The sequence below is a fragment of the Mixophyes fleayi genome, chromosome 1, assembly GCF_038048845.1.
Source record: "Mixophyes fleayi isolate aMixFle1 chromosome 1, aMixFle1.hap1, whole genome shotgun sequence".
Lineage (NCBI taxonomy): Eukaryota > Metazoa > Chordata > Amphibia > Anura > Limnodynastidae > Mixophyes > Mixophyes fleayi.
The window spans coordinates 318,778,078-318,800,256 of record NC_134402.1 but is presented as its reverse complement, the minus strand read 5'-3'; the positions used below and the strand labels follow the sequence as shown (position 1 = coordinate 318,800,256).

Genomic DNA, 22,179 nt, shown 5'->3' with positions numbered 1-22,179 from the left:
CTGGTGATGACTCCCACAAATTGCCAGGGCACAGACTTGTGCAGTATGAATGGGGTCAACCCGGGAAATTCCCGGGTCTGAGGTGCAGTATGAATGGTGTTTCTGAGCTGGGACGCTCCGAGCCCCGGCAAAAACCCGGCTTGGAAAACCCGGGATATTGCCGGGGCGGCAGTATGAAAGTGGTATTACTGTGTTTTTGAAGTGATCATTGTAGCTGGATCACGTAGAAATAATTTATTGTAGAAATATATTTGAATTAGTGGCGCAGGCGCCAATTTATATAATTGCAAATGTACTGATTTTGATACTGTATTAACAATGTACTGATTTCTGAGGGAAAAGGCATATGCCAGGGGAGGAAATGTGTTTTCTGTAATTGTCTGAAGTCAGGTAATCTCATGTTAATTAGACCTTTTTATCTCAGTGGCCAACACGTCTGTTTAGCCTGACTGGCTATCTCTCTAATGCAGGATCCAAGTAATATAGGAAACTTAACACAAAGTTTCAGGAAATCAGTAGATTGATGTAAATTTTGTTAAAGCTGAAATTGTGTTAGCTCCACGGTTAAAGGATATATTACATCCTAATGGTAATTATTGAATGTGATTTATCAGTCTTTGCAGAGCCATCTCGGATCAAGGGGATGGTTTACCCCAACTGCCAGGATTTGTGTCAGAATCTGTATAAAAAGTATTCCATCTGTACCTATCTGGATGCCACTAGTACCTTCAACTAGTGGATGTAACTGTCCTTTTCAGGACTTCCTGAGCTAATAAACATCAACTGCTTAAGGAACCTGCTTTAACGCATACTTACCTGCTGTAATTTCTGTGACCACAGATTAGACCAATCTATTCCGGTATCCAGCTGTTCTGAGGTTGTAACCCAGCACTCCAGTACCAACACTTTGCCTGCTACCGTCAACTCTGGCCAGTGTGATACGTCAGAGGGAACCATCCACAGCAACCCTCATTCCTTAGTTTTCCTCTGCCCAGTCAAAAAGTTGGTTTTGTGGTGTAAGAATGATTATCATATGAGCGTTGCAGGCTTTCTCGGGATGCTAACCTCTTCACTGTGCCATCTACACCATCGCAAGGCACTTTGCCGTGAGCATTCGCTGAAAAATGCCACTGATTCTATACCAAAATCATCTTTGAGAGTATAAGTTGGCAAAGGTTTTTTCTTTTTCTTAAATTGTGCGGCTGACCCATCAAAGAAGTAGAAAATCTTTTATGGTTCTCAAATTTTGTTTTCAACAGGCTTGAGTTTAATCTGGAAGCAGTAGTCTGCCACTGTGTTGTGTACCCTTCTGCAAGTTGCTGTTCCTTTCTGCTCCCAGCAAACTTTCTCCCAGTATGATCCTCCACTGTAATTAAACACTCCGCTTTTTCAAATGTGATACCAATGGGTCCTGAGTTGGGTATGCTTAAATTAATGATCTAGGGGCTTTTCTTCACTAATTAAAGCCCACCCAAACCTAACCTGTCCCTGTAAAAGGCGGGCCTATTCAACACAAATGACGTTTCTTCCCACTTAAGTTTGCACGCCTGCGCAGAAGTAGCAGGCGCTGTCTGTAGAATTTCATTCCCAAACACCCCTGAAGAAGAACTTGTATTCCTCTAATGAAATGAACTGGAAAAATTATTGTTTTGTTGATTTACTCAGATGTATAGTGCCTCTATAATTACAATTTTAATGAATCGCTCAAAAATGAAAGCTCCTGTAGCAGATGATCCCATCATGATCCCAAAATAAAGCTTTGGGAATTTATTAACAGTGTGACCAATTTTTGAAATGTTTTTTTCAAAAAATAAAAAATATGGGCGTTTGAGAAAATCAAAATTTAGATTTTGAAAATGTTACAATTTTTATTTTTATTGAAACATACAGCTGCCTATATGTCATATGAAAGCCCATAAAAAGAAGTTTAAAATGAGACCTTGCCCAACTCTCTAGCTCAATTATGTGAGCTACAAATGCAATTGAAAACATATTAAAATCCTCTTATTTGTTAAATTGCAGGTTTAATGGCATATAACTTCAAAAGCCCATGGCAACATTTATTATGCGAAATTTCACTGAAATTAGAGAATTGAAGGTAGAATATTTTCTAAAATTGTATTGATTTGATGTGGAATGACCCTCATCCAATATTTGTATTGGGATATCTTTTGCATCTTCCAGGTGCACTTTAAACTGTAGACTGCGTTTATATGCTCATTTCAACTAACATAATAAACACATTAATTTAAACATGTGAAACAGTTAATGCAAACAGTCCCAATACTCCTTCATAATTCGTTTAAGACCTACATAAGGCTATACTGAGCAAAAAGTTGAAATTGTGAAAAGAGTGGTCAGAATGACATTAGGTAGAACTCTAAAGTGGCAACTTCTCTTTCCATCATGGGATCATGCATTTCCAGTCCGGCCCCTACATCTACAAAATTAGGTGCAGATTGATATTCTGATGGCCGACCCAGAAACTGGAATGTGTGTGTACAAATAGAAAATCTTTGCGTGCCTGTATATTTTGCACTTTGGTAAATGAGTTTGTTTCCTAATGGGGTCTGATACAGGTCTAAAGGCTGAGATTCCGTTATTTTTGGTAATATGATATCACTAACCCTGCTCCAGACCAGTTTGGTTTAATTTACCAGCAAAATCACAAATTTGCGTGGTCAGTTTAAAGGGCATAAGGCCTAGGTTTGTGAACTAGTGTATGTATCGCATGAAACGGGTACATGAGTCCGTCATTCATTACAAACCAGGGAGATAATGTTGGTGCCTCCCTTCCCATAAGTTTGTTTTATCATTTCCTAGTATCTAAAAAATGTAACTTTTTATGAAAAATGAAATAAGCTAAAACACAGATGGTCTGTACTGCTCCAGGTTTTTTAACCCTAATAAAATATTGACATTTTTTTAAATGAACTTTGAAGGTAGAATTTATCGTCCATTCCACTTTTATCTTTTAAAAAAGAAAAGTACCTCCTACTTGTAACAGACATCCGAAGCTCCTCACATATCTTTAGAACAGTATCCTAATGGGCTCTCATAGATGTTAACATGCTGAGACAGCAGACATTTCATTTGCAATATCTGACGAGACAGGCGCCAAAGCTCTCATTCACTCTTTGCCTGCACAGGGTTAGAAATGCCCCCTTCCTCCTAACAAGGCACTTGGCTGAAGAGGAGTTTAAGAGCAGGGTGGGCATATTTAGTTAGTTGTATACATCACAGTCGTTTCCAGGCGTTTCATGTATATTATTCAACTCATTAATACACGGCCTTTGATACATTTTAATGTGAAAAAAAGGAAAATCGCATAGCCAGTTAAGGAAAGAGACTCAAAGGCTAAATGAACAGTCTTGTTTTTTGTTTTGATTGGTTTTGTTTTGTTTATCTAAACAATTTATTGTACATCAAAAGAATGAGAATGCATTACATATGTAAAGTTATGTGGTGTTTCTTAGGAGATGGGTGTGAAATATCTGTATGATGGCAGATTAAATAATCTTGTATTTCTGTTGAAAGCCTCTTTACTTAAATTTACACATTTGACTGCAAATACATCAGAAGCTATACTGGTCTTACTTTTTCTATTTATTCTCAGTGCTAAGTATTCAGAATCCTCTGTTTTCATAAGAAATATCTTTTGTGCTTTGCAGATCTGTGTTTGAAATGGCGGACACTTCCATTCCAACTGAGTGCTGTGGAGAAAGAGTACCCGGATACATGGGTCTGCTCCATGAATCCTGACGTAGAACAGGATAGGTTTGTAGTTTTAAGACAAATACAACTCTTCTAAATCTGCCAATGTTTTTATTATGTTTTGTTTTTAGGAGCATTTCACTGGGGTAAAAGTGCCTATTGATTTTAACAAAAACAAATAACAGCGCTGAGTACAGATATGAATGATCTCTGCAATAGAAACATAAAACTGCGTATGTTGAAAAGCACAATTTATTATACAATGCGACAAATTAAAATCACAATAGATGAATAACCAGCTGATCGCAATCTCAATCAGATCCAACCCAATATATATTGGTAAATATCATAAGCAACTGTTAGCGTTGTTGCTAAAAAGCATTCCCAATTGGGGATAATAAATGATTGTGTCCAATCCAATGATATATCCTTGATTAAATAATCCTCCACTAATATATCCTTGAATAAATAATGAAACACAATATCTGGAAGTGCTCAGTAAATGTGCTGGTAATTGAGAGTAGTGTGTATCAGCTTATAAGTTGTTCCAATAAGGGGGTGTACAATGTCAATGATCCTGATATTAAATAAATTGACTCTCTGTCCAGCGGGGCTCAGTGTATGTCAACCGGCAGTTCAACACTGCTTCAGACTGTCAACACTCTTGGTGGTATTAGCAGATGAATCTGTCTGCGGGACTCAATACAAATCATCCGGTCTTTAGCAAACATGCAAATGATTACCGTGTACAAGTAGACTCCACAATGTCAATCCCGCTCCACCCGATAAGTGTGGCCACACTTCAGGAGTCAGAGATAGGTATCCATATGATGAACAGCCACGATGGATGTAATAATAAGGGAATCACAGTCCCAATAAGCTGTCTGCTAAATCTCGTGAAAGACTTGGAGCTGCAGAAACAGTGTAACAATGTCGGAAAGCACACACGCTGGATATCGGAGAAGCGTGCTGGGTGTATTTACTCTAGAGCGAGGATTATTTATTCAAGGATATATCATTGGATTGGACACAATCATTTATTATCCCCAATTGGGAATGCTTTTTAGCAACAACCCTAACAGTTGCTTATGATATTTACCAATATATATTGGGTTGGATCTGATTGAGATTGCGATCAGCTGGTTATTCATCTATTGTGATTTTTAATTTATTTGTCGCATTGTATAATAAATTGTGCTTTTCAACACACACAGTTTTATGTTTCTTTGCAGATATATCTGTACTCAGCACTGTTATTTGTTTTTGTTTCTATTGTTCTTTGAGACCCCACAGGTCTTACAACTGCGGGTGCAGATTTGTTTTTTTCTCTCTGATAATTTTATATATGTGGTGTTTGTAGAGTCGTATTTCATTGCGCTAGGATTGTTTGCCTATTCATTTTTGTTTGTTTTCTCCATGGCTTCCCTATGAGAGTTTGAGTTGGGAGGGGCTAGAGCCAACCTTAAGCCAATAAAAGTTTTAGAAGGTACACATGGGTAGGTGAACCTATAGCCAATCAGCACTTTGCAATGTTCTCAACACAGACACTAACAGATCACACTGTTAATGTAAAAGAAATGTGTGAAATGAGTCTCTGTATGAAACAAAGTTTATTTATGGAACATTTTTTTTTTTTCTTACATTTCATTATAATTTTAACAGCTATGCAAGGAAAAAAAGAATTGACAATACATAATAATTTACACTATTTTATCCACAGCTTTTGCAGAAATGTCCATATTCAGAGTCAACCTATAATCCTAATTAAAATGTGGATGAAACCCTTGTTTACATGCCCTACATATAACAAGGATTTCATCCAAGTTCTAGCTCATTTAAATAACCTCAATTCTGCCTTATAGCAACCATAGCCTCAAAATACATGCAAAATGCATTTTAGTAAGAAAACCATGAAAAGGAATAATTGTAGCAAGCCACTTAATAGCGACAATGAAAATGTTGACATTCAGAATGTCGACACAGTTTAAAGTTCGACAATCAGAATGTCGACATGTTCATAATGTTGCCACAACTAACATGTCGACGGGGTTGAAAGTTCAACAGTCACAATGTTGACATAATGCATTAAATTTAAAGCGTAACTACCGCCGTCAATATACAGTAGTGAAAAATAAATAAAACCGAACACAATGTTACCAAACACAAATTTGTGCCCCTCCCCCTACCAGCTTAAGACACCGGTATAGTAAAGAAAGAGATAAATAAAACGGAGCAGCTTACCCCTAGTGCTGCCAGCCTGGTACCAGCAAAAAGTGTGGGGTCCCCTCGATTTCACTAGTACCACCACTAGGCTTTGCCAGCCAGAGATGGTGGCTTTATAGCAGGAAAACCCAGAGTGGGGTCCCCGTGCCATAGTGACAAACCGGGCCCAAGCTGGTCAGCATGGGGCTGGACTCCCTAGGGAGATCTGGTCCACAAAAAAAATGGAGACTCCCTACCAGCCTGTCCTTAAGGGTAGCCAGCCCCATGCTGAAATCACTAGGCTCTTCTCACACCCCTGGGCAAACATTACTTTAATTGAAATGAAAAAACACATTATTTTTCTGCAAATCTACAGACAAAGACCTTTACTGGTATAATATGTGCCCTGCTCAGACACCTGCATCATAGAAATAAGTCACTCATAAAAGTCGTACTTATGCTATTAATATATAGATACAAAGTCTATGTACTCAGATTAGTTGCAAAAAATATTTTGAAGAGCTACAATAACATTTTTTACCAAAAACTGGCTTCATAGCCAAAGCAAATAAAAAGGACAATAAGGGGCATCCTTACTGAGTTTCTGTAGAAATGAGGGTTGGATAATTATAATTGTATTTTAGCAACTATCTCATGAAAGAAAGCAGGAAGGGCATTGACAAAAGGGCCCATAAATCTAAAATGGTGCAGGACAGCATTACGATATAGCCAACTGACCGTATCAAATACTTTTCCTCTTACTTCCTATGGGGATACTGGAGCATAGAGTGCAATTATATGGAGATTTTGCACTTTAAATTAACTGGCAAAAAGCTCAACTCCCCACTCTCTGGCTGTTAGTACTTTAGTTTCTTTTAAGTGTTCTGTGGAAGCAGGGATGTGCAAATTCTTTACTATTATTACAACCAGAAAAATCTGAGTATGAACCACAATCTCAAATTTCAAGCAAGAGCAAAGTCCCTACTTTCTTGTGTGGGTCTTTGAAAGCTGTCGAAGTGACACATACAGAAAAACACCTAAGAACAATGGTGAAATTTTGAGAGACAGAGCCACCGTGGAAGCAGTAGGCTTTTTTTGAGTGCAGCTTTATCTCCTGTCGCCTCTTCAAACCTATTCCAGAGGGGGAATTTTAGTTTGGGGTGGTAAGCTTGTTAGAGGGCTGTGTTTTCTGATATCTCTCCTCCTAATTATTATCTACTCTCTCTGGCCTGTCTGTACATTACAGATCCACAACCTTTATAGGTTGTGCACTGCAAAGGAAAGGTTTTTCTTTTCTTTGTTTTTTTTTACTTCCCTCACGCTCTTATATTTCCAGGGCTCAAGCTGGAGGAGTAACAGTAGAAAAGGTTTTTGCCTGCTCCAAGTGCCATTCTAAATTACTCTGTGCACAGTCTGGCAGGGATGCGCTATGTGCAGTGTGCATGGCAGAGGACCAGTGGGAGCTCCTACTGAAGTGGCAGAGCCAGCCTCGGGAAGGTCCATGACTCTGGTGGTCATTGAGCTCTCTCAGCTGTTCGTTGCCAGTAGTTAGTGAGTAACAATTTACCCTCCTCTACTTCTCTTTCTGGGTCCACTGAAGATGCTTCTATTCTTTCTGGTTCTCAGGGACAGGCAAAATTTGGTCCTCCCCCAGTTGCATCTGACATGTCAGCGTGGACTCAGGACCTGGCTAAATCAGTGCAGGATCAGGTGCACGTCGTATCATCCCTAGAAAGGATTTTGGATTCAAAGTCCCAATCAAAAAATCAGAAGTGTGTTATGACTACAGGCTACCAAGATAAACTTTTAGAACAATTGGTAATGAGATCTTCACCTTTAGCAGCTGCCTTTCCCGTAGAGCTGAGTGTGCTCACAAGTATTTGGATGCCTCCAGGTCTTAAGCTCAGCGTAGTAAAAGGTTTATCTATGGCGGGCGTAGCGCAGTTGGAACAGGAGGCAGTGGCCACGATAATGGAGCGGGTGGTCAGTGGTAGGCCAGGATCAGGGGTCCGAAGCAGGCAGAGTAGTCAGGAAAACAGGCCAAAGGATCAGGGTAACAAGCGAAACAGCAAATTCCAATGTTCAGGCAGTGGTCAGGGCTACAGACAAACAGGCAAAGTCCAGTTCCAGGGAAGGGTCACAACAGGAGGTCAATCAGAAGCCAGGAGACAATGAGCAGGTCAACAACACAGGTAGGGAGGCTAAACCCTCCCTGTCTTAAATACATAGAGTGCCCAATCAGAATTGAGGAGGTGCTGGAGATCTAATCAGCCACCTGAGGCTGTAAACACATTAATCTAATCTGCACCTGTGCCCAGCTGTGTGACATGTCGGGACGCGGCGCTGTCAGTGATAGCGTCCCGGTGACGGCCGGGACCTGGAAGCCGGAAGTGACGTCCTGGCTGTTGCCATGGTAGCCGGGATACAAGCAGGTGAGGAGAGCCGCGGATCGCTGCAGGTCTTAACAAAGTGTCAGATTTTGCAGTTCTGAGAGGAGTCTGGGGCAGAACTTTCCTCCCAGGACAGTGCGTGCAGTACTAAATATTCAAGACGTGAGGAGTCTGTCTCTTTACCCTCGTGAATTGTCCAGTTATACAAATTGTTTCTTTTCCCCTCAACTCCTCTGTTGGAAGATCTTTTGTGTGAGGCATTGATAAACCAGATCGCCGGTTCAAGATTTGAACCTGCTGCTTAAAGACCCTCTATCCACATTCTATTGCAGACATGGTGAAATGGGAATCTCTCCCTCACGTAGCTTGTCTGTCCAAGTCCACCACCATCCCTATCCCTGCTACCCTTAAGGATAGCACATGCAGGCAGCTTGAGGTTTCACTGAAATATTCTCTGCTGCCGGGGCCTCCCTAAATTAACTGTCACCTGGGTAAATTAAAGCAATAGAGTGATGGTTAGAGCAGCTTGCTGAGGGCCTACAATTGGGGACACCAGGGGCGGACTTGCTCACCTTAGTGGAACATATTGGTGAGACTTTGATATAGCTAGAGCAAGCCACCATTGACTCTGGCCTTCTGGTGGCCCATCCTCAACTTAAAATCTCTGACTGATAGAGAAAAAAATCCTTGGCGCTAGGTTGAATATGCAATAGATATAAAGATCGGTATTTTATTGTACCATATTCTTAAATAGTAAAAACTTCAAGTTCTGGACAGACCGATGGACATGAACAAACAAACAAGTGTGTCCCATAGATACACAGTTCTTAGCATATAGCTGTGAAATGTGATACACAAAACAGCCTTGATAGTCCTAGCACCAAGGATTTTTTTTCTCTATCAACCAATTTTATATAGGGAAGGGGGTTACCTATTTTTTCTTTTGGCAGCTACATGAACACTAAGGGAGCGCTGTACTCTATCTATTGTTCTTAAAATCTCTGACTGTCCATCTGAGGGTGGACAGTCAGAAGATGGAAGGTGGAATCACTCCGGTCTGTATTCAACAGCATGAATTGTGAGAAGTTTATGGTATCCATGAATATCAAGGATGTCTACCTACATGTCCCGATCTGGTAGGTGCATCGGTGCCTCCACAGGTTTCTGCACAGTCCCATCACTTCCAATTCCAGCCCCTACCTGTCTGTCTATCCAAAGGTCTTTACCAAGGTCATGGCAGTTCTGCTGAGAACCAAGGTGGCGACTATCATCCCCTATCAAGACAACCTTACGATCAAGGCACCTTCTCAGACCATGTCTTTGGAATGTCATGGTTGGATAATTAATTTTAAAAAATCCAACCTTCCTAGCAGATGGTCTTTTTGGGGCTGTTCTTTAACTCCAGCCTTCAGAGAATTCTCTTGCCAGAGTATAGAATCAGTGTCGGACTGGGGCATGAAGGGCCCACCGGGGGACTGCAACGCTAGGGGCCCACCAGAGGGGGTGTGGCCAGCCATCATAGAGGCGGGACCAGACACTAGAGGGGGAGTGGTCAGCATACGAAGGACAGCTTGCACTATAGTGTAATATATAAAGAATGCAGTGTGTATATAAAGAGCACACAGTCTTGACCTGCCCCTTAGATTGGGCAGAACAGTCACCATGTAGTTTTACTTTAGCACAGGTCATAAAGCAAAGCACAAATTCTTTTCAACCAGAACATTTCATTGTAGAAATTAATGCTATTATTATTAGGGAATGATAGTTATGCTTTAATAAACAACTTCAAAAAAACAATATTGTATTTTTCACATTTGCAGGATCCAATGTGTAATAATAACAGGCTTACTGTCATGAGGTAATTATATTGAAACTATAACTGTTCCATTCCAAGAGCAGTTTCATAGTGTTAAAAGCGCAGAGTCTTGTAGCCACCCTCCTAATAGGAAAGACAGCCTTTTGGAAAAGTGGTTGCAGACTTGAAACAGAGGGACATGAGGACCAAGCATTGAGACTTATTTTATTTTATGTTCAAATAAACGTCTTCTGCGTTATGATATGAGCTTTTATTGTACTTACGCATGTGCGTATACCACAGTCTGTTCTGTGCGTCTACGTACGGCAAGTACTGTATAGGCACAGCGTACTTACAACCGGATTCAAATCGAAGAGTATCTTGAGATACGCTTGTATTTGAATATGGCCGGAACTACAGTAAAGACGCATGCTCTTTTTTAAAAAATGCAACTTAAATTCGGACATGAATCTGGCCCTTTATGTATAACAATACTGCCACAACCTTAAAATACTTTTGTTTAATGAAAGTTATACTGTCACCGCAAGGGATAGGGGGTCATGTTTTTAGGTGTGGCAGCCCCTAAAGTTTCAGATGATAGCCCTTAAACCAGAAACATCATTGCCATTATTGCCTGGGTACTTTATAGTGAGAGTATACAGGAGGTGTGCAGTGACTTACTGTGGTTAAGTGTGAAGGAGCTTTCTAAACTGCTGAGATGTTTTGAAAAATGAACATATAAACACAGTATGATGATGATGACAAGTTAAATGTCACACATAAAGCATAGTACAGAACATCCAAGATTTATATTATTAGGACACACAGGTGAATGAGGTGGGAGTGGACAAGAGGAGTAGAGAACCCTACTATTGAGAGTTTTTGTAATAAAATAAAATTGAAATTTACCTGCATCTGTGTTGTAATGATGGTGCAGGGGCAAACGCAGGATTTTTAAGGGGGGGTTTCCAAAGAGTTGAATGAAAACAATAAAAAAATTAAAAACTATAATTAATATATATATAGATAGATAGATAGATAGATAAAATCAGTGTTGTTGGGTGAAGCCAGATACTGGACATTTCTGGTGAGTCTGCAGGGTTGAGATGCAGCTCTGCATCTCAAACACTATACAAGAATGCTTCTTGTGGGTATTATCTGAGACCTATGTACCGATCTGTGTATATATATTTATATATATATTTTGCCATATATGCAAGCCCTCACCGTTCTCCAGGCCAGCAAGCGATGTAATGTCTGAGACCCAGCCGGAAGGGTGTTTAGTTCTCCGCAGCCCTGTTTTACACATGGATGATTTGTAGATTCTGTGCGATCCAGCATCTGGCTCAAAGCATGTCACCCCCATGTCAAAGCGGAGAAACAGATTTATTGCTGGTGATAGGGAACGCGTGCAACAGAGCTGCAGTTCATTACCAGGATTGTTACACAGAGGGTCACTGTAGGGTCACTGTAGGTCACATTAACAAAACAAAAGCACAGATATTTCCCGCTGGTCCCCCTTGCACGATGATCTTGTTCTCTGACTTTCTGTGTAAAAGCAGCCATGTTCGGTAAGCTCCGCCCTAACAATGGAGTGGGCGGAGCTTCACCCCAGCGGGGCCTACCGGTGGTTAGTCCGGCTGCCCGGCAGGCCAGTCCGAGGCTGGATAGAATCCTCTACATACAGGGACTGGTAAAGCCCCAATTGGCTCGAAGACTTGTGTCTGTGCACTTCTGTATGAGGGTGTTACACAAGATGGTCTTCACCTTTGAAGCTGTACAGTTTGTGAAGGGAGTATATAAACTCAAAGTGGAACAAATTACACTTGTAAATGACCACTCAGTGCATCAGACTGTCTCCACAGTTTTGCCACTTTTTTAGTGATTAAGGAGAGACCACCCCAACAGGGGTTTCCTGTCCATCATATGAGATTGGACCCTGGATCCATGGATGCTTGCCTCAGAGAGTGGGGGTTTGTCACCCTTCAATACATTTTCAGGGACTTTGGACTCCGGACAAGGCAAAGATCTTGATAAATGTACTGGAGTCAGGGCAATTTTTACTGCCCCTGTCAGGGCTCAACCCCTCCTGTGAGGACAAAGTCACGACTGTTGCATTTCTGAATCACAAGGGTGACACACAGTACCCAGGCCATTAAGGAAACTAGTCACATCGTGCACTGAGCGGAACAAAATATTATGGACACTGCAGAGGTGTTCATCCCAGGGGTAGACTTTCTCAACAGACAAGCCTTTATCTGGGGGTGTGGTCTCTACAAGCAGATAACTTGCAGCAGTTGGTGGACAGGTGGGGTTGGCCTTACGTTGACTTGATGGCGTCCCAGTTGAACCACAAGATTGAGATCTGTTGTACCAGTGCAAGGGACCCCCAGGCGTTTTTATCAAGCTCAGTGTTGGTTCCCTGGGATTTTCCCTTCATTTTCTGTTCTCTCCAATAGCCTTGCCAACAAGGATTTTCAAGAAGGCAAAGAGGGAGGGTATGTGTGATCTCCAGATTGGCCAAGAGTGTTGGGGTATTCCGACCTTCTCTCCATATCCCTGCTCCTTAAAGACAAGGGGTTTATGGATGGTGTAGTGCAGACCATGCTAAGGGTTCTCACACTGGTTTCAGATTGAAACTATCGTTGAGTCTGGAAGACCTACATTTTCTGGTATGAGCGTCAAGGGTATTCTTTTGGTTAGCTTGGTTGCTATGTTTCCTACAGGGTGGGCTAGATGGGCACTTAAAGCATAGGTCCCTGAAGGTTCAGGTATCTACCTTGTCAACTTTCTTCTAGAGAAAACTAGCGCTCCTACCAAAGTTGCAGACTTTTGTAACAAGGAGTGCTGCATGTGCAGCTTCCATGCATTCCTCCGGTGGCTCATTGGGACTGAAACCTGGTGCTCAATGCCTTGTAGCATCCTTCTTTTAAGCCTTTGGTTTAAGTGAGTTGCAAGTTCCTAACATAGAAGATGGTTTTTCTCTTTTCTGTCTCTACAGCTAGGCAAGTTCCAGAGCTTGGTCTCTGTCCTTTGAGTCCCCTTTGAGTAGCCTTCTATCCAGCCAAAAGCCGTTTCCAGGTTCCATCTGAACCAGGATATAATGGATCAAGGTAGATTCCAGGATGATGATGGCTCTCTTCTTTCTGTGGACGTGGTCTTGGCTCTAAGAGCATATGTCAACAGGACCAAGGATGTGTTCCAGACAGAGGACCTTCTGTTTCTCCATGACGCCCAGAAGAGAGCTGGCCAGCCTCCAAGCAGATAATTAGCAGGCGGATTACATTGGTTATCCGCCAGGCTTACATAGGGGAAGGTCTAGCAGTCACAGAAAATGTGAGGGCTCATCCAGCTAGGTCTGTTGGTGCCTCCTCGAAGGCGTGCCACAGTGCTTCTGCTGAGCATCTACCTGTTCTTCAGTGCACACATTTACGAAATTTTACAGAGCTGCTTCCAAAGATGATAGTTTTGAACGCAAGGTGCTGCGCACTGCATCCGGGGTGTACTCACCTGTAGGGACAGCTTTGGGATGTTTTCAGTGTCTTTCCAGGATGTAGGATAAAATGGGATTTTTGGACTTGCTTTAAATCCTTTAAATCCTTTTCTCTTTCATCCTGTTTGGGGGACACTACTACCATGGGGGTTGTATGAGGGGAGCTAGGAGTTGGCACTCAAACAGTTAATTATCTGTTTAACTTACAGACAGACGCCTCCCCTCTGCAAATCCTTGCATCCTCTGTGTAATTTGAGTCCCCAAGGGGTTGGGCTTACTCTCTGCTCAGAAGGGAGGACTTATACGATAAATCCTTTTTTTCTCTTAATCCATGGAGCACACTGGACGCCCTGCCTTTCCCTCCTTGTTCTCGTTCTGGATTTTTCCTTTTTTTTTAAGTTTATAAGGTAGATGGTTTATTTTTTACTCTTCTTTCTTCTCTAATCATTTGGGTCTTTATTGGTAAAAAAAAAAAACAACAAAAACAAAAAACCCTTATGTACTAGCTGCCAATGGGTGTATATAGGGGCAGGAGCTTGAGCTTTTTGCTGGTTAATTTAAAGTGCCCAAGCTACATATCACTGAACTCTATTCCCCTGTGTCCCCCATGTATTAAAAGAAAAGGATTCCACGCAAGTTAAAGAAAATCCTGTTTTCTTTATCTAAGAAAATCGCTAAAGGCATTCTAGTGAATAAATAAAAATTTAATCTCTTTAGGATTGACCTGTCAGGGAACTTAATTGGCTAAAACATCCTGCTAAATATTTGGAGAGGATTTGTATTGGTTTGGTCTGTAATTATTAACAAACATATGAACACACCCTGGCTTTGGAATAACAAAATTTGTGGGGGTATTATGACACAAAAATCAATAAACAGTGAAATCATATGCTTTCTATTAGCATCTTTAATCATGCTGCTCAATCAGAGCATATCTTAGCTGTATGTAAACATATGTTTTCTGTTACTGATTAACCTCTCGAGATTTTATAATGTTTTTTACTGGTAAAGGATGTTTCTAATAAAAAGTTTAACAAAAAAAAAAAAGAAATGTCTTAAGGGCTGCTGACCAGTAGTAATAGCTACTATGCACCGTTAAAGGACTGCTGGGAGACTCGTTAGCATGTATAATCTGTGTGTCCTGATGTCCGAACTGGTTGATAATGCCAGTTTTATTTGCAAAGAATAAAGTTATAAACTTAAATACCTGAAACTGTAACTGTAAACTAGCTTGTACTAAAGCTAAAGACGTGACTTTCTCTTAAACCATGTACATGCAATTTAGACGCACAGGATCATTTGTTTTGCTTCGAATATAACATGAGGAAGTGTCTTGGGTTTTTTTGGGTTGTTTTTTTTTGTTTGTTTGTTTGTTTTTTACTTTGCATTCGCTCTTCCAGGTGTGATGCTCCAGAGCAAAAGCAGAAGGTTCCTGCTGGAGTGCTTAAGAAACAAATTGTATCCCAAGATGAGAAAAAAAAGCAATTGGTTGATAAGATACAACAACAGCAGGAAAAGCTGGAAGCTCTGCAGGTAGGATGATGCAGATTATGAAAAGGGGGACACACTTTTGAAAACAATTTTTTTTCTATGTGTGGGTATAAAATCCTTTTGTTAACTTACTTTAAAAAAAAAAAAAGCATTTATTTACACCAGTAGCAGATACGTTAAAGCAATGGAGTGAAAGAAACTGAACACAAAGATATCAACAATAGCGGTACTGCAAATAAGGATATACTTGATTTACATTTTTAATTATGGTTTTCCCCTGTAACAATTTTTCCTAAACATGATTGATTTCAGTAGCTGTGTGCCAGTTACTTAAAGACCTATTCAAAATTCCAGTTGTGTACACCAATAAAAATGGTTCCAGAATTGAAGAACTTAAATTTTTCATTCTAAATATGAACTAATTGCAGAAAGTGTCCACTGTGCGTTCCATTACTGACCTGAAGAAGCTCCCTTTGGATGTTAGCACTCGCCCAGTAGAGGTTAGTAATGCTTTGTTTTGATCTTTTATTTCTTTATCAACTATTGAACAATGGCTGACTTCTCCCTGTCTAATTTTCTTGTGCAGGACCCTGTACCATTAATTCGTCCATTGCGGCCAAGGTCACCACCTCTGCCTGCAGCATTGAAAGAAGTAATAAAACATCCAGCTCCACGCAATACAGTAAAAAAGACTGTTTCACAACAAAGTCTGACATTGAATTGTGAGCAGGCAAGCACATCAAAAGTTATGCCTCGGTCCACCACTCCTGTCAAACTAAACAACACTTCCAAGACTGTTAACAAAATTATACCAATTGTGAAATCTTCACCACCCATTTCAAAATCGACTCTGTTGCAAACTTTTCGATCCTCCAAACCAAACCCAATATCACTGAGCTTGAAGAACGCCAAGACACTGCCAGCAAAGAAACCAGCTCCAAGCAAAAGCCCCGTGGTGAGTGATCTTTGACTTATGCTTTTGAAATTTGTGTCTTGGGGTGTGTACCAAATTGCCTATTTTCTAGATAGTCGAATATGGATAAAAGTGATTTAGTGTAGGTTCATTGTAAGCCCTTAGTAAATGTTTTTCATCATGCAATCAGTATTTCAACATTTTTACGGATATCTTTGTTTCATCCCTCAAAATGCACTTGATGTCATTATTTATTTATTTGTTTTATTCCCTCTATTGACTCTGTCAGTATGACAGACAGGGTTGCATTTAAAAGTCTCCAGTGGATGCAAGAGAACATGCAATTGAAAGCTCATGTACGTTCTTCTAGGGAGCTCTCAGCCCATCACTAGCTGAGCCAGTGCCGTAACTAGACATTTTAGTGGGCCGAGACGGCACCAGCGCCCCCGATCTATGTGGGAGTGACAATCATCGAGTGGGCGTGGTCAACCTACTGTGGGAGCGTTGCTAGCGCTTTACAAGTTCTAGACCGCACTGAAACCCCCTCTCTTACCCATTCTTCACGTTCTGGCTTCGTAAGGATCTTTATGTAATGAGCCGCCATAGAATCAAAGTACTTCAAATGCAGCTATCACATGCTAGCTGTATAAAAAAATGAATTGGTTATTGAAATAAAACTCACTAAAACAAATTGAAACATAATTGTAATGGTACCATCTGTATCACACTGTCCTCCATCACAGTTTCCCCTTTATCACACTGTGCCATGGAGCCATCTTTATCACACTGTGCCCCCTTATCACCATCACACACCATATATATATATATATATATATATATATATATATATACTCACTATAAAGAGCATCCTAGTGTCCGCCATACCATACAGTGAGCATTCCTATGACCGCCATAAAATACAGGGAGCATTCCTATGACCGACATACAATACAGAGAGCATTCTTGTGGCCGCAATACAGATACCATCCTAGTGACCCCATATAATATAAAGAGCATTTTTGTGACTGCCTTACAATACCACCCCCTCATCATGAATGAACCCCTCTTCAATATTGTTAACTCCAGGATCATCATAAATTAATTTAATTAATATTCATTAAACTCCCTCATTATCTTCTTCAGTCTCATAAAAAGACTGTATGTGTGTGTGCCCAGAGTGTCTGTCCCTGTATGTGTGTGTCCAGTGCATGTATGCCCAGTATCTGTATCTGTGTGTGCGTGCTCAGTGTGTGTAAACTGTAGTTTTTGAAAAATTACTTACCATAAGATGTCCAGGGACAGCACAGCATAGCTTCAGTGCATAGGAAGTATATGGATCCTGGAATGTTGGGGGCCCTATTTTGAAAAAAAAATTGGTGCATGAAATTTAGAAAGCTAATAATTAGTCCCAACATTAAAATAATAGTATTCCTATCTAATAAATAAACCTATTTCCCTCCCTTCAAACAGCCCCAGTAAATAAATTAAATAGCATTTACGTTTAATAAATATAACCATTTCCAACAACCATCTCTGGAATTAAATAATTCATATTCACATTTAATAAATAGCCCTCCTCACCAAACTCAGCCCCACAGTTAATTAATAGCCCCAAACCACCCCAGCGTTAAATTAAAGGTCCCGTCACCTCACCTTAAATTAATAGACCCCAATATTAAATTAAAAAGTCCCATCAATAAATTAAATTGACCCACCAGCACACCACAAATAAAATAGTGCCCACTAAATAATTAGCCCTCACCTAAACGTCACCATTAAATTAATAGCCTACCTCCCACCCATGTGCTAAGGCACCCAATCTCCCTACTCTCATATCACACATTATATTAATACACCCCCTTTCCTCATAAAACATAGCAACATGCAGCACACATCCCCACCCTCAACAATAGCAGCATGCAGCACACATCCCCCCCCCCCTCCATAATGGCAGCACACATCCCCACCCTCCACAATAGCAGCATGCAGCACACACCCCCCCTCCATAATAGCAGCACACATCCCCACCCCTCTCCATAATAAAAGCACACATCTCCCCCCCCCTCCATAATAGCAGCACACATCCCCCCCTCCATATTAGCAGCACACATCCCCCCCTCCAGAATAGCAGCACACATCCCCCCCCTCCATAATAGCAGCACACATCCCCCCCTCCATAATAGCAGCACACATCCCCCCTCCATAATAGCAGCACACATCCCCCCCTCCATAATAGCAGCACACATCCCCCCCTCCATAATAGCGGCACACATCCCCCCCTCCATAATAGCGGCACACATCCCCCCCTCCATAATAGCAGCACACATCCCCCCCTCCATAATAGCAGCACACATCCCCCCTCCATAATAGCAGCACACATCCCCCCTCCATAATAGCAGCACACATCCCCCCTCCATAATAGCAGCACACATCCCCCTCTCCATAATAGCAGCACACCCCCCCCTCCATAATAGCAGCACACATCCCCCCCTCCATAATAGGAGCACACATCCCCCTCTCCATAATAGCAGCACACATCCCCCCTCCCCTCCATAATAGCAGCACACATCCCCCCTCCCCTCCATAATAGCAGCACACATCCCCCCCTCTCCATAATAGCAGCACACATCCCCCCCTCTCCATAATAGCAGCACACATCCCCCCTCCATAATAGCAGCACACATCCCCCCTCCATAATAGCAGCACACATCCCCCCCCTCCATAATGGCGGCACACATCCCCCCCTCCATAATAGCAGCACACATCCCCCCCTCCATAATAGCAGCACACATCCCCCCCTCCATAATAGCAGCATACATCCCCCCTCCATAATAGCAGCACACATCCCCCCTCCATAATAGCAGCACACATCCCCCCCTCCATAATAGCGGCACACATCCCCCCCTCCATAATAGCGGCACACATCCCCCCCTCCATAATAGCGGCACACATCCCCCCCTCCATAATAGCGGCACACATCCCCCCCTCCATAATAGCAGCACACATCCCCCCCTCCATAATAGCAGCATACATCCCCCCTCCATAATAGCAGCAAACATCCCCCCCTCCATAATAGCAGCACACATCCCCCCTCCATAATAGCAGCACACATCCCCCCTCCATAATAGCAGCACACATCCCCCCTCCATAATAGCAGCACACATCCCCCCTCCATAATAGCAGCACACATCCCCCTCTCCATAATAGCAGCACACACCCCCCCCCCTCCATAATAGCAGCACACATCCCCCCCCTCCATAATAGCAGCACACATCCCCCCTCCATAATAGCAGCACACATCCCCCCTCCATAATAGCAGCACACATCCCCCTCCATAATAGCAGCACACATCCCCCTCTCCATAATAGCAGCACACATCCCCCCCTCCATAATAGGAGCACACATCCCCCCCCCCCTCCATAATAGGAGCACACATCCCCCCCCCCTCCATAATAGCAGCACACATCCCCCCTCCCCTCCATAATAGCAGCACACATCCCCCCCTCCCCTCCATAATAGCAGCACACATCCCCCCCTCCCCTCCATAATAGCAGCACACATCCCCCCCTCCCCTCCATAATAGCAGCACACATCCCCCCCTCCCCTCCATAATAGCAGCACACATCCCCCCTCACCTCAATAATAGCAGGCTTCCGTTCTGGAGAGCAGAGCTCTCCACAATTGATGGCCCAGCATTGCCGGGCCCCCCTCAGGTAGTTTCTCCTCTGTCCACATGGCAGACATGTTAAGATATGTGTTCGCCATACAAACGTTCTAGAAGAATGATTCAAATTCTAATTACCTACATTTCAATTTGTGCCACATGCATGAAAATGTCAGCTTATTGACCCGATGGCCTTTCTGTTCTTAGACTTGTTATTTGAGTATATTACTCACTTTTTGGGTTTTGTTTTGTTTTTATAGGTCTTTGTTGCTATACTCCTTTCTTGTTGCTTCCTTAATTTCCATGGATGTATTCGGTTAACTTGGATCATGCATACAGCATTAAATTTATGTAAAGAAAAACCCTTAACATTATATTAAAAATGGTCGTAGGTGGTCATCACTGTTGAAAAATAGAATATGAGTATATCTCTTTCATCCATGGGAGACCTATGATATGCTGGGGTATAGAGTGCAGTGAAGGGAGCTTGGGCAATTTTAAAAATTACCTCCAAATACTCAAGCCCTTCTGGCTCTAAACCCCAGGATCCTATCAGGAACTTCAGATTGTTTGTTTTTTAAAGTGCACCACTGACGCAGTCACTTAGTTAATGAGTGACACAGGCAGCCTGGTAATTCTCTCCAGCGCCAGCACATGCTTAGCTTCGGTTGCTGTAGAATGCCTGGAGCTAGTTAAGGGGCTTCCAAGCACAGCCCTCCGTACTGGGGCAGGCATGGGAGGAGTGTGTGTTTTCTGTGCTTAGGGGGGGTTCAGGTGGGAGCTGCCTGTCAGGGCAGCTCTACACTAGGTACATGGAGGCAGAGGCGGCTGTCCCTACACATCACCTCACTAGGCTAAGTCCGCCAAAAGAAAGAGACAGCTGCTTCTTTTCCATCCCTTCTACCCTCTCCAGCTGCATGGAAGTAGTGTATAAATGGTGGGTGTTTCTGTGCTCTGGACTTTGTGTCTGTGTTACAGTTCCACATCCATCTTGGGATTGTGCACTTAAGCGGTCATCTCTCTCATGTCTGGTAAAGGGAATGCATCTAGGGCTAGGCCTGGAGAGGGAGCATCAGCTAAGGCAGTGGATCCCAAACTTTCTCAGCTCGAGGCACCCTTAGGGTCTTCATAATTTTTTCAAGGCACCCAAAATAATTACCAAATACTCCCCCTAATTGCTAACCACCAGCCCTGACCGCGGCACCCCTGTGAGATTGCTGCGGCACCCCAAGGAGCCGTGGCGCACAGTTTGGGAACCACTGGGCTAAGGTGTTTGCCTGTTCCAAGTACCACTCCAATTGACCTTGTGCCCAATCTAGGGCTGATGACCAGTGCCCAGCATGTGAGGCAGAGGGCCAGCACGCATGTGCCCCTGTTGGGGATCCCTCTGATATAGCAGAGCCAGCCTGGACAAAATCTTTGGCCCTGGCCTAGAGCTCTCTCAGCTTGTCGAAATTCTAGTAAGCTGAGCAGGGATCCTTCTTCCTTAGTAGCGTTGAGGAGTAAACCTGCCTTTGGGACCTTCCTAATTTCTCTGAACGTGTAGCTTTTGGTGGAAAAGTTCATGATGGTTTCTGATTGTCTGAATGGAACTGAGCGAGTTCATGGTTTCCATTGACTACTTGCATGTTTCTTTGCCTACTTGCATGTTCCAATCTGGTAGGGACACCAGCTCCTCAGATTTGGTGTACAGTCCCAGCATTTTCAAGTTTTGTCTCTACCTTTCAGCCTGTTTACAATGCTGACGGTGTTAACCAAGCTCATCGCAGTCTTGACTGCTCTTCTGAGGGGGTTGACTCTAATTCCCCATTTAGATGATCTTATAAAGGCAGGCTCTCCAACCTTTCCTCTGGCCCAAGTGCAAGAGATGGCCCAGACCTTGAAATCTCCTGCTTGAGATCTATTTCAAGCAATGCAACCTGATTCCTTCCCAGCAGAGGGTCATTTTGAGGCTGCTGTTCAGCACCCTCCAGCAGAGGGTGTTCCTCCAATAGGACAATATATTTTCTTTACTGGGACTGGCGAAGCTACTCTTAGCTTGCAGACTAGTCTGTTCACATCTGCATGAAAGTGCTAGACAAGATGGCCTCCACCTTCAGTTGCTTCTTTGTCAACTAAGGACCAACAATTTCAACAGGGGTCACCCATTCTCCATTTAGGACTAGTTAATGGTGATCACGGACGGCAGCCTTTGAAGCTGGGTGCAGTCACATTTTAGTACCATTTTCTGCACCTTTGGAGGAGTCAAAGCTTCGATAAATGTGTTGGATCTCCGAGTGGTTTTCAAAGCCTTGGCCAGAGCTCGCCCGTTCCTGCGAAGAATGTTATAAAAATTTAGTGAGTCATGGTGATGGTATACCTCAATTATTAGGGAGGCACCAAGTCTGCCCTGGCCATGAGAGAGCACAATAGAATTATGTATTCGGTGGAGCTAAACGTTCTGCCCATTGCTGCGGTGCTAATGCCAGGGGTAGAGACCTAGGGAGCCAACTTCCTAAGCATGCAGGCCCTTCAACC

At 42.6% G+C, this 22,179-nt stretch overlaps 1 protein-coding gene across 2 annotated transcripts in view; it reads left to right on the top strand.

The window, feature by feature from the left end:
* MORC2 (MORC family CW-type zinc finger 2) overlaps positions 1-22,179 on the top strand; it is a 121,543-nt gene that overhangs the window by 78,831 nt on the left and 20,533 nt on the right. For both annotated transcript variants that reach the window (XM_075212944.1, XM_075212937.1), the window contains exons 17-20: positions 3,672-3,777; positions 14,995-15,127; positions 15,514-15,585; positions 15,672-16,040. In XM_075212944.1, the coding sequence (XP_075069045.1) occupies positions 3,672-3,777; positions 14,995-15,127; positions 15,514-15,585; positions 15,672-16,040 (680 nt within the window). The remainder of the gene's footprint in view (positions 1-3,671; positions 3,778-14,994; positions 15,128-15,513; positions 15,586-15,671; positions 16,041-22,179) is intronic.